Source organism: Thamnophis elegans, chromosome 14 (genome assembly GCF_009769535.1).
Source record: "Thamnophis elegans isolate rThaEle1 chromosome 14, rThaEle1.pri, whole genome shotgun sequence".
Classification (NCBI taxonomy): domain Eukaryota; kingdom Metazoa; phylum Chordata; class Lepidosauria; order Squamata; family Colubridae; genus Thamnophis; species Thamnophis elegans.
Window position 1 is genome coordinate 30,342,543 of NC_045554.1, and position 12,434 is coordinate 30,354,976.

The window sequence follows — 12,434 nt, forward strand, 5'->3', positions numbered from 1 at the left end:
AAAATAAAAAACTTTTTACAAAGACATATATCATAAGATATAAACAACAAAGTGACAAATCATAAGGTATCGTGAGAAGTTATCATGCAGCCCTCTCCCAGAAAAATGAAATATCCTAGGAAATATTGAAAAGGCAGAATATCTCTCTGGATATGAAAAGAAAGAAACATGTTTTAAAAGACAGAATAATTGCCTGTTGCTTCCTGCCCATCCCCACTGTTAATGGGCCATTAAGAAGGCCAAGCTAGTCCACTTCTACATAATAAAGACGACTCCACTGCAGCTCCAGGGGGAAGGGATTAAGGAACTTTACCCAACTGACCACATGGCATCTGAGAACTCAACCAAATCTGGATTCAAAACACAGCCTAGAGAGTTGCCCCTGCATGGCCCCATGGGAGTCTGACAACCAATCAGAATACATTTCTTACACAGGAACAGGAAACAGAGACGTGGGACTAAACAGGTTATAAAAAGCCTAGCAAGCCCCTCCCTCAGCCCTTCTCTTCTTCTCCACCAACATTGAAGCATGTGATCACCTTTTCTGTTCAGAGCTCAAGCCATGTGGCCCTGTCCAACAATAAACCATCTTTCCAAGCAGCCTCCATCTCTCCAGTGTCTTTTTCCCCACTTGGAGCCGAACCCAGAAGGACATTTCTTTCATCAGTACCAACAGGAGATGAGAACAGGAAAGACGAGAAGGGTAGTAACAAAATTGATAATAGGAAAATTGAAATGGTCCGTTGGATAACTAAAGTGGTTAAAAGGAACAAATGCAATAAAATGAACTTTCCCTGAAAATTCAGCAGTTGATACCTTCAGTCACATGCAAAGCCAGACCTAAACCTTAATCCTACACAAACCAAATCCAGATATTTCTATATACAGCCAAGTATTTTGTCTGCAGTATTCACTTGAGTGCCTTTGGCATAAACATAAAGATCAGAACAGAGATAGTAGTAAATAGCACTCGCATGTAAATGCTTAGGTCAGCCACTCACAAACAGGTGCCATTAACTGGCATCAGATTTCCACACGCAAACCTATTAACCCGCCATCTAGTGGGAGAAAGTGTCTATTCTTTACTAAAGGGATGCTACTTAACCCATCCCTAATTATCTGTCTCCCTCTTGTGGTCATTTAAGGTATTCCAAGCTTTCTCAACTATCATCCCTGTAGTCCCTACTACGCCCGACATATCCAGATTTCACAACCTAGCAAAGCTCTTGAAGACTATTCAGACTAATAATCAAATACACAATCATATTGCACGTAAAGGGGTAAGTCAAGAGCTAGTTTTCTTTGGGTTGAAGGAAGTCAGCGATAGCTGTTCATCAGCCTGAGAATCAACAACAATAGAATACTTTTATTGGCCAAGTGTGATTGGACACACAAGGAAGTTGTCTCCGTTGCATAAGCTCTCAGTGCACACGCAAACAACAAAGTAATATAAAATACCAATAAGAGAAGCTAGTAGAAAAGATAAGGATAATAGTAATACAGCCTACTACATGAGCAAATATCCTTAGACATACGACAATACTGTGATAATTTGGTGTTCAGCGGAGTGATGGCATTTTGGGGGGGGGGGGTTATGTCTTTATGTCTAGTTGTTTTGGCATGCAATTCTCAATAGTGCCATCCTGAGGGGAACAGCTGAAATAGTTTATGTTCAGGATGTGAGGGGTTTGTAGCTACTTTCTCAGCCCTCTTTCTGATCCATGCAGTATACAAGTCCTCAATGAACTTGTATACTGCATGGGTCATAGCTGAGGATCTGTGTAATGCAATATATTTACTATTTACTAAGACTGTATTACTATTCTTCTCATCCTTCCTATTACTTATCTCCTCCCACTTATGACTATAACCATGTTGCTTGTATTTTTATGATTTATATTGTTCTGTTGTTTCCTAGTATGATTTGATTGCTTATTAGTAACCTATGACTATAAGTGTTGTATCTTATGATTCTTGATGAATGCATTCTGTTCTATTTTTCTTCATGTACACTGAGAGTATATGCACCAAAGACAAATTCTTTGTGTGTCCAATCACATTTGGCCAATAAAGAATATTCTATTCTGTTCTGTTCTTTCTGTTCTATTCTATTCTATTCTATTCTATTCTATTCTATTCTATTCTATATCCTATATCCTATATCCTATATCCTATATCCTATATCCTATATCCTATATCCTATATCCTATATCCTATATCCTATATCCTATCCTATATTCTATTCTATTCTATATCCTATCCTATCCTATCCTATCTTCTATTTTCTTTTCTATTCTATTCTATATCCTATCCTATTCCTGTTCTATTCTATTCTTGTTCTATTGTTCTCTCCTCTCCTCTCCTCTCCTCTTCTCTTCTGGTCTTCAAGTAAAAAATGTGGGCTTCAGTATTGGATCAAGGAGCATTGCAAGTACACACCACCACAGAAGAGGTCTATCTTCAAGCTGTTTCAGAAAGGCATTACCTTTCCCCAGGAGCTTTACATAGCCAGTCCAAGGCCCCTGCTCTCTCTCCACTATGCACAGCTGAAGCTAAACAGCTTTGCTTGGCTAAGGTCAGATTCTGCAAAGCTTTGCCTTCTATCAAAGACCTCTTCCTGCAAAGAACTCTCCTTTGTCCCTAAAGCTTGGCTCTTCAGCATCTGAACGGAGAGGTGTACAAGTTTAGTCCTCTTGTGGACATGTCAGAAAGGGGCATAAGCAGGCTAGAATGTAGCTTTCCTGGAGCAGGGCAATAAGATGACGATAGAATCAGAGAAGAAGACCAGAATATTTGGTTGGAAACTGGCATGTCACCCAAAATATCATTGTCATCCACTTTGACATACCACATGTGTCATAGGTTCATTAACACTGGACTAGATAAGAGCTGGTATTCAGCAGGTTCTGGAGAACCGGTAGCGGAAATTTTGGGTAGTTTGGAGAACCGGTAAATACCACCTCTGGCTGGCCCTGCCCCCATCAATTCTCTGCCTCCCGGGTCCCAGCTAATTAGGAGGAAATAGAGATTTTACAGTATCCTTCCCCTGCCACGCCCACCAAGCCACGCCCATAGAACCAATAGTAATAAAAAAATCTGAATCCCACCACTGGACTAGAACTTACTGAAAGGTTTTTACCAGTCTTGAGATACTCCTATTACTCATTTGTCCATCTCTTTCATCCCAGCAATTCGTAGACCGGTTAATGCATTTGCTTGTTGAAGAGATGCAAGGAAGTAATGAACGAAGGTTTCATCTTATTCCTAAACTCTCCAGAAATTTAGTGTCTGCTGTTTCTTTCTATGGATATGCATCCGATTTCCACATGTCTCCTTTGTTCACAGTTTTTAAGGATTGCTGAAATTGTTACATATATCCCTCACGAGAGAGATATATTTTGTATGTCAACATCTCACTATGGATACTGACTTTTTGGCTGAAAACAGTGATGAATCAGATGTTCGCGGTTTTTAAATTCTTATTTTGGAATAAATAAAATAAGCAAAAATAAAGAAGCAAAACATAGCCATAAACACATAAAAAGAGTACATATAAATGGGGACAGTAGGATAGGGATGGTAGGCATGCTGGTGTGCTTATGCACGCCCCCCCTTAGGGACCTCTTAAGAAATGTGTAAGATCCACAATAGACAGCTTAAGGTAAAAGGTAGGGGGGTTAGAGGAACTAGCAACAGGATCAGGTAGGGTGTTCCACACATTTACTACTCTATTGCTGAAATAGTTTTTCCTGCAATCAAGATCAGAACGGATTCCATTGAGTTTTTCTCTATCGACAGCCCTTGTGTTATTGCAGTGGAAGTAAAAGTAGCCATTAACAGGTAGGACGTTATGGCAGATTTTCTTCTGCACTAAGATCAGGTTGGAATGTAGACGGCGTAGTTCAAGGTTATCCAGACCTAGAATTACAAGCTTGGTGGTGCAAGGAATTTTATTACGAGCAGAGGAGTTGAGCACTCTTCTTGTAAAATACCTCCTCTAATGTTTTAATGTCCGAAATGCAGTGTGGGTTCCAGGCAGGTGACCAGTATTTGAGTATAGGTCTGGCAAAGGTTTTGTATGTCCTAGTTAGCAGCATAGCATTACCAGAGAGAAAACAATGTAAAATAAGGTTGACAACTTTGAATGCCTTTTTGGCAATCTTGTTACAGTGAGCTCTGGGGCTTAGGTCTCAATAAATAAAATGCCCAGCACTTAAAAATAAAATACAATAGCCCCATTTACCGCCTCTTTTATCTGTGGCTGCCATGCAGCTAACTGTGCTTATTTATCAATGTAATCTTCTCGGCTCACATGGACATTTGTCCATTAAAGCTTGCTGTTTATTCTTCTTGATTTGCAACAGACATTTGCACAATGGCCTTTTTCAAATCCGTTGGTACATCCTTAGCACCAGGTCGTGTTTTTTTTTTTTTTTTAAAAAGATCATTCAAAGAAGCTTCTGTTTTTATTTAAATTGGAAGCAAAAGGTTTAGTAGGCTGTCACAGGCAATGGGAGAAGAGGTGGAAAAGAGAAAGAGGTTTGCGAAACCAAGTCAGAAAGGGTAGAGAATTGGTGATGGGCTCTCTGTCTCTGTCTTTCTCAACGTAGGAGCTGCATCAACTATTCATCCAGTCATGCATTTCCTTAGTATAATTTTTATAGCCCTAGTTTCCTGGTCTACAGGAGAGGACCTCTCCCTGGCAGAAGAGATCCCTTGTTCAAAGTATCAGGTGGCTTTCAATCACTCGTGCTACGAATTTGTGAGACTCCAACGCACATTCACAAGTGCCCAGAGCTGGTGCGAGAGAGGAGGTGGCCATTTGGCCTTTATTGGGAATGAAGAGACTCAAACGTTCTTGGAGGGACACCTCTCTGAAGACAAGGAGTGGTGGATCGGTATAACCTACACCTCTTCAAATGAAACTAATGAAGGTAAGGAAAAACTGAGGACAGTTGTGCGTGCAGCAAGTTGTGGTTAGAATTCTAGATACAAATGTGAGTGGTAAATTGTAAAGGGAATGAGAAGCTCATCTGCTGATGCATTTATGAATATATCGAGGTAATTTTCTTGACAATGCTACAGAAGTTTGTCACTGCTCTTTCCTTCCTTCCTTCCTTCCTTCCTTCCTTCCTTCCTTCCTTCCTTCCCCCTTCCTCCACTTCCTCCCTTACATCTCTCTTTTCCTCTATTTCCTCCCTCCTATCTCTATCTTTTCCTTCCTTCCTTCTCCCTTCCTCTATATTCCTCCCTCACAGCTCTATCTTTTCCTTTCTTCCTTCCCTCCCTCCTTCCTTCCTTCTCCCCCTCTCTCTCTACTTCATCCCTTCAATCTCTATCATTTCCTCCCTCCCTTCCTTTCCCTTCCATGTCTTCCATGTATATTGGATGCCAATTCTCATAAATTGTATTCAAATGTGCCATATAAACAGACCCTTAAATATCAGCTATAAGGCATGGGGGAGAAAGAAGTCATCAGCCTGTGTCCCTGTCTATGAACTTCTTAAATATTCTCAGATGGCCAATTAATGAGTGACAAGAATGCAGGAGAGGGCATGGCCCTTGAAGAAATTGACCGGGCATGTTCTGATCGACAGAATGCACCAAAAGCCACCTTTCTACTTACATAAGCACCTAAGATGACTCATACGTTTAAAAGCAAAAATGCCAAGTGTAAAATGTTTAAATGACAATTACAGTCCATGAATGATTAAAAGATTGATGGAAGAGCATCTTAGTCATCTTGCTAAACTCTCTTCTTCCAATGCTGTGGCATACGACAGCAACCCAATGAGTATACATTGCCATGGAAGCCAGTCAGGGGATCACACTAGCTTGTTTGTGATCTGATCACCCACTATTTGTTTTTTTTTTTGGGGGGGGGGGGGGTTAACCTGAGAGATCCTCTGGTTGAAGAGACATGTATATCCACCTTCACTGTGCTACTGCTGGCCAGTGGCCAAGCAAATAAATCTTGATGGACACTTCTCTTTGTAGCCGTAAAATATTCTGTGGTGCATCCGTACGCTATATCAATTTCTTTCCATGCAGGATCTATGATTTGGCTAGATACTTCAAACATCACCTACACCAAGTGGTTCCAAGATCCACCTTCAGCTTTTGCATCATCCTGCGGCTATATCCTGAAGAACGCTGAGTACCAGTGGGGAGTAACTGAGAATTGTAGCCAGGAGTTTGATTTTATTTGTGAATTTGGTAAGAAATGAAATCCACACCCATGCCTTCACAAGACACAGATATAACTACCTAGACCAGGGGTGTTACTTGCAACCCTGGCACTGTGCCATCAAACAGCCCAAAACTGGCACAAAATTGGTGCCTTCTAGCTTCTCAGTAGCCCCATCTATTGCTCCCTATCAGAGCACTTAAGGAAAGCTTTCCCAGATTGTCTCATGATCAGATGTTCTGGAATTCAGCTCCTATAATTCCCAGGTAGTTTGTCTTGGGTTGTCTTTGGAAATTCACACATTCAAGTCCAACATATCTGGAGAGCACCTCATCAGAGAAGCTGCATTAAAGAAGGTAAAGACCCTTTCATTATTTCCTTACTGTTCAGAATCAGGCCACAGCGTTGCTTGTGAAAACTCCAACGCCACCGTGCAGTGTGGGTCAGGAGAAGTCATCCAGATCGGAGAGAGCTTCTATGGGCGGAAAACTCCTCACTACTGTGTCCTCGAGACTCCCCTGCAGTTTGATGACGAAGATGAGTGCAGTTGGATTAGCGTGAAAGATGAAGTTGCAGGTAAGCCTCAAGACTCATATTGCAAGAATTAGAAACCCCACCCTATCTGGCCCTCAATTTGGAAGCCTTCAGAAGGTAATAATAAAGACTGCCTTCAGTCAGGTTTGACCTATATTGACCACATGAGCATGTCCAGGTAGCTTTCTTGGCAGCAATAGGCAAATTCCCTGATATTCAGCCTACAGCTCAAATATTTCTCACCATATCCAGATGCTGACAGATCCAATTCTGCTTAGCTTCTTGTATAGAGCCTCAAGGGGCAAACCAGGCAGGAATCACAACCGGATGGGCTAATTCTACTTTGTTGTAAAGCTACATGGACAGAGTCTTGCAAGTCCTAAAGTACAATTCTGTCTGGTCCCGTCCCCCCCAACATCTCCTTTATGGTCCAAGGAACTAGGGAGGGTCCCATCTGAGTCTCTTGCCCCACACACTGTTCAGCTGCAGACTATGCTGTTTCCCATCTGACTTTTCCCTTTGTAGGGTCTCTTGGGCCAGTCTCCCAAGGTCTTTCACACATGTCTGTCTGTCTGTCTGCCTGCCTATTTATCATCTCTCTCTCTCTCTCTCTCTCTATCATCTATCTATCTATCTATCTATCTATCTATCTATCTATCTATCTATCTATCTATCTATCTATCTATCATCTATATCATATATTCTTAGTTTAGAATATCTATCTATCTATCTATCTATCTATCTATCTATCTATCTATCTATCTATCTATCTATCATCTATATCATATATTCTTAGTTTAGAATTATCTATCTATCTATCTATCTATCTATCTATCTATCTATCTATCTATCTATCTATCTATCTATCTATCTATCTATCTATCTATATCATATATTCTTAGTTTAGAATATCTATCTATCTATCTATCTATCTATCTATCTATCTATCTATCTATCTATCATCTATCCGTCCATCTGTCCATCCGTCCATCCATCCATCCGTCCATCCATCCATCCATCCGTCTGTCCATCCATCCATCCATCCATCCATCCATCCATCCATCCATCCATCCAATCACTGAAGTCATAACTCGGGTGGACATCTTAATCTCCGCAGGGCAATGTCATGGGCTCCAGGCATGCCAAGTCACAGCAGATGGAACGTTCTTCGGAGAACCCTGTCCAGGTTTGGGAAGCTACCTTTCCATCCAGTACCAGTGCATGGAAGGTAAGCAACACCTGGGAGGCCAAGAGTGGTTAGGGACATCTGTGTAGAAATCCTGTCTTGAAATTGCCAACCAGCAATCTGGTTCCCTCCCCCCACCCCACTCCCCCGAGCAACAATAATGCGATGTCTGAGATTCAGAGACTTGTCAGCTTGGTGCCAGCCTATAAAATAGTTTGCAGAATCATTTAGATCCTTGCAAATGCTCCACTCCTATCTGGGGGTTATTTTTAATGGTGAAGAAGTGTATTTTGATTTGACCTTGTGGCAAGGTGGTCGGCAAGCACATTTAATAAAACAAACAAACAAACTAATCTATTTCTTCTCTGACCTTGAGCTCTATTGAGCTGGAAATAATTCCAGCTGAAAATGTTAATTGGGTGCTTTGCAGTGTAGGAGTTATATTTTATTTCTACCTGATCTGTGATCCCAAGTAAACAAATTCTCGATTAGGTGAGAACATTTTATATAATACTCCTCTTATTGAAGTCTGTATCAACAACTTCAGTACTGCAATCCACCCATATTAAAATTAATCACTTTGCTTGTTATGATTTTTCTATTTAACATTCTATTATAGTTTTACAAGCTCACAAGCTCGGTCTTAAGACCGAGGATTCTTCTCTAAAGATCTTGGAGCTTCAATATGAAATTGGTTTTAGTCTCACTGGTGCAATCCATGGCAAAAAATACAAATAACATAAATAGTATAAAGAATAATCCCTGTTCAAGTAATTAGGGATAGATAAATAGATAGATAGATAGATAGATAGATAGATAGATAGATAGATAGATAGATGGATAGATGGATAGATGGATAGATGGATAGATGGATAGATGGATAGATGGATAGATGGATAGATGGATAGATGGATAGATGGATAGATGGATAGATGGATAGATGGATAGATGGATAGATGGATAGATGGATAGATGGATAGATAGATGATAGATAGATAGATAGATAGATAGATAGATAGATAGATAGATAGATAGATAGAGATAGAGAGAGAGAGAGAGAGAGAGAGAGATGGATGGATACTGTACTATGTTGATAATATTAGCTTTTGTTTCCCAGGTTCCATAGCAATGGTTGAAATGGTTGTAATTTTTATGGAGGATATTTTGTCTGTTAGTGGAATAAAATTTGAGACGGCTCTGAGTTGTCCTTGGATGCCAAAGAGGATGGCATTCTCTCTGCTCTTTTACAGGCTTGAGCTTGGCAGTGACGGAAACAACGTTCGTATTGGAAAATGTCACCATCTCGTTGAAATGGCTGCTCTCACCATATACCGGAAACCTGTCCTGCATAATCAGCACTGGAGATGGAAACACGGTGGATCCCTATTACCCTCCGAGGTCAGAGGAAGCTTGGGGAGAAAATGAGGCAGAGGCTTTCAAGAGACTGCCGTTGCCTCTAAGAGTCAGCGAGATTCAAGAGTGTGCTTTGCCAGGTTTACCACTTCTGGATATGTTTCGATAACCACCCCCATCTTCCCCACCAATGAACCACCACGACCCATATTTTTTAAAAAAGACACAGTCTTGATTACAGAGTCACAGTCTTAAGCTTTTTGACCCCTACCTCATCTCTAAATGTAATGTCCTCTAAGAAGGGATGCTTGGCCAAATTGCACCTAGAGCCAATATCTTACACCAGGGGTGTCAAACTCGATTTCATTGAGGGCCGCATCACGATTGTGTTTGACATCAGGGGGAGTGGGGGTGTGGGGGTGGCCATCTTGACATCACCGCGATGGTCTCCTGCACTTGTCAGCAAAAACGGAGCCCAGGGTTCTGTTTTCGGCCATGACGGGCTCCGTTTTTGCTGGCAGAGGGCTACAGGAGGCCATCGCAGCTGGAAACAGAGCCCGGAGGCCTTTGTGGACAAAAATGGAGTCCGGGAGAGCCCCCTCCCCCCAAACTCTATTTTCACTGGCAGAAGACTGCAGGAGGCCGTTGCGGCTGAAAATGGTGCCTGGGAGAGCCACACCCTCCATTTCCACTGGCAGAGGCACCACCGTCTGGTCCTTCGGTGTTTCCATGGTGGCCCCACAGGCCAGATATAAGCGCCCTACAGGCCAGATGCAGCCTGTTGGCCTTGAGTTTGACACCCGTCTTACGCTTTTCAATGCCTTGCTGTAAATCTGGGGTGGAATGTACTAAGGAGGTGGATTTCCAGGAGTGAGAAGTGCAGCCAACAGAATAATGGGCAACTCAGTCTGGATGTTACTTGTGACAGAAAGAGAGCGAAGACAGTCTCTCCTTCATAGTTCCTGGAATATATTGTAGATCCAGATAGTAGAGCTCTGTTTCTCAACCTTGGCAACTTGAAGATGTCTGGACTTCAAGTCCCAGAATTCCCCAGCCAGCGAATGCTGGCTGGGGAATTCTGGGACTTGAAGTCCAGACATCTTCAAGTTGCCAAGGTTGAGAAACACTGTAGTAGAGTCATATAGGTGCCAAGCAACAAAGATCTCAGCTTGGAACAATTACCAAGAGTTATTCCTGGTTTGGGGCTCGTCAGATATGCCGATAATTTGTCCTAGTTTTGTGTTTACAGCTTGCATAGCAATGTGACTCATGGCTACACCGAACCAGGCAAGTTCACCATTTTTGTGGAGTGCACTACTAGTGAGTGGCACGTGACTGCTCAAAAACTCATCACTGTTCGAGATAAAATGGATAAGCTCACCGTGACCGGGTGCTTCAGCAAATATGAAGTGGGGAACAGTTCTCATTGCAGGACCCTTTATGAGGAAACCTTGTGGATTCAAGTAGAACTTGATGGAGGTTAGTGTAGTCTATCTCTTCCAGTAGCCATTCAAACAGGATATCTTCCCTGTGCACAAGGTAGATCTCTCTGCTAATCTGAACGATTCCTTAAAACATCGAAATCAGTGGTGAAATTCAAATATTTTTACTACCGGTTCTATGGGCGTGGCTTAATGGGCATCGCTTGGTGGGTGTGGCTTGGTGGGCAAGTTTGGCTTAAGTTGTTGGTTTTTTTTGCAGGGACTGGAGTAACCTATACTGTTTTAAGTGATAACAAGACTGTGATGGAGACCAGCACAAAAATAGGAACTGCCCCTCACAATCTGACCTTGGATGGGGTCCTTCAACGGCTGATTGGCCCTGGGGTCCATTCCCTTGAAATCGTTGCCACCAGCAACACCACAGATTCAGAGGTCGTAGGAATCCTGGCTGTTCATTTAGTAGAGCCGATTTCTGGACTTCAAGCTATGTTAACCTCCGATGCCTTGGAATTAGGGGAAGACCTGGAAATCAAAGTCTCTGTACGTCGTGGTGCCCCTGAAAAAGTGAGGTTTGAAGTAACCGGGATGAATGAAACGTTTTCCCACCTGAAGGACTTTGTTGAAGGAAAGTCTGAAATGTATACAATCCCAATGAATTCTGAAGGTAATGCAGATTCTAATTATCTATAACTGGTTCACATGCTACCTTTCATCCAAGTATTTGTTGACAGTGAGGAGGTTGGGGAGGAACATGGGCCAGTCCTGGAGTCTGGGGAAGGCTCTGATGAGGGCTCTGTGTCGGAGGCAGAGAGGGGGCCAGGGCCATCCGACAGTTATCAGCTGCCTTCGGAGTCAGACATCAGTGAGGCTGACGAACAGCTGGAACCTGTTCCCAGTGTGCGCATGCGCAGAGTTGCCAGACGAAGGGAACTGCTAAAGAACAGGGGTCGACTCAGGACTAAGGCCACAGGTGGACAATGAATGACCCCTCCCAGAGGAAATAAAAGAGGAGTTTGCAGGAGACAATTAGTTCATTCCTGCATTCTTGCCAAGTATTGTAGCATCTGAAAGATATCAGCCTGGCCACTCTCCAAGCCTGAAAAAAGTCAGTAATTGTGAACTATCTTGAAAGACTGTGGGAGAGGAAAGACTTTGCTGGAGAGGAATTCAATGTAAATCAAATACAAGGGATTTATTGGGATGAGGACTCGGCTTCGTGCTGCTGGGGAAGCCTAGGTCAGAACAGTATTAACCCAAGACACCAAACACAATACTCCCATTTTTTCTCTCTGAAAGCTGAATCTAGCAGTGAGGGGATTTTATAAATGAAGACTAATGTAGGTTTATCCATTTCTAAACCCAGCCCGGTAAATAATGTATACAAAGATGAAGCAGCTTAAGTGAAGGTTAGGATTAAAAAAGGAAGGAAACTCTGAAGTATCTCAATCAAAATATGAAAATCTTATTTCGTTTTCTATTGGGCATATCCAACTAATCAGCATTTTATCAGATTTATAATATTTTCAGGGTGGGGGGGAAATAGACTCCTGGCTTGGAATTGTTGGCCAACCGCCAAGGCTGATAATTGGCAAAGAGAACGTTACCAAATATTAATGTTTTTGAGCTTTGTTAATGCTTCTATCTTTTTTGGGGGGGCTGATTGCTGAACCTTGAGAAGGAACTGTAAAGAAGAAGCAGAAAATATCAGAAATTCATTCATGACAGGAGGAAA

The 12,434-nt window shown here is 42.1% G+C and overlaps 1 protein-coding gene across 1 annotated transcript in view; it reads left to right on the forward strand.

Annotated features, from left to right (window-relative positions):
• Window positions 1-4,375: 4,375 nt before the first annotated feature.
• PKD1L2 (polycystin 1 like 2) overlaps window positions 4,376-12,434 on the forward strand; it is a 58,280-nt gene continuing 50,221 nt past the window's right edge. The window contains exons 1-8 of the mRNA XM_032231101.1: window positions 4,376-4,397; window positions 4,686-4,934; window positions 6,052-6,216; window positions 6,578-6,763; window positions 7,839-7,949; window positions 9,158-9,305; window positions 10,510-10,739; window positions 10,962-11,366. Of these exons, the coding sequence (XP_032086992.1) occupies window positions 4,376-4,397; window positions 4,686-4,934; window positions 6,052-6,216; window positions 6,578-6,763; window positions 7,839-7,949; window positions 9,158-9,305; window positions 10,510-10,739; window positions 10,962-11,366 (1,516 nt within the window). The remainder of the gene's footprint in view (window positions 4,398-4,685; window positions 4,935-6,051; window positions 6,217-6,577; window positions 6,764-7,838; window positions 7,950-9,157; window positions 9,306-10,509; window positions 10,740-10,961; window positions 11,367-12,434) is intronic.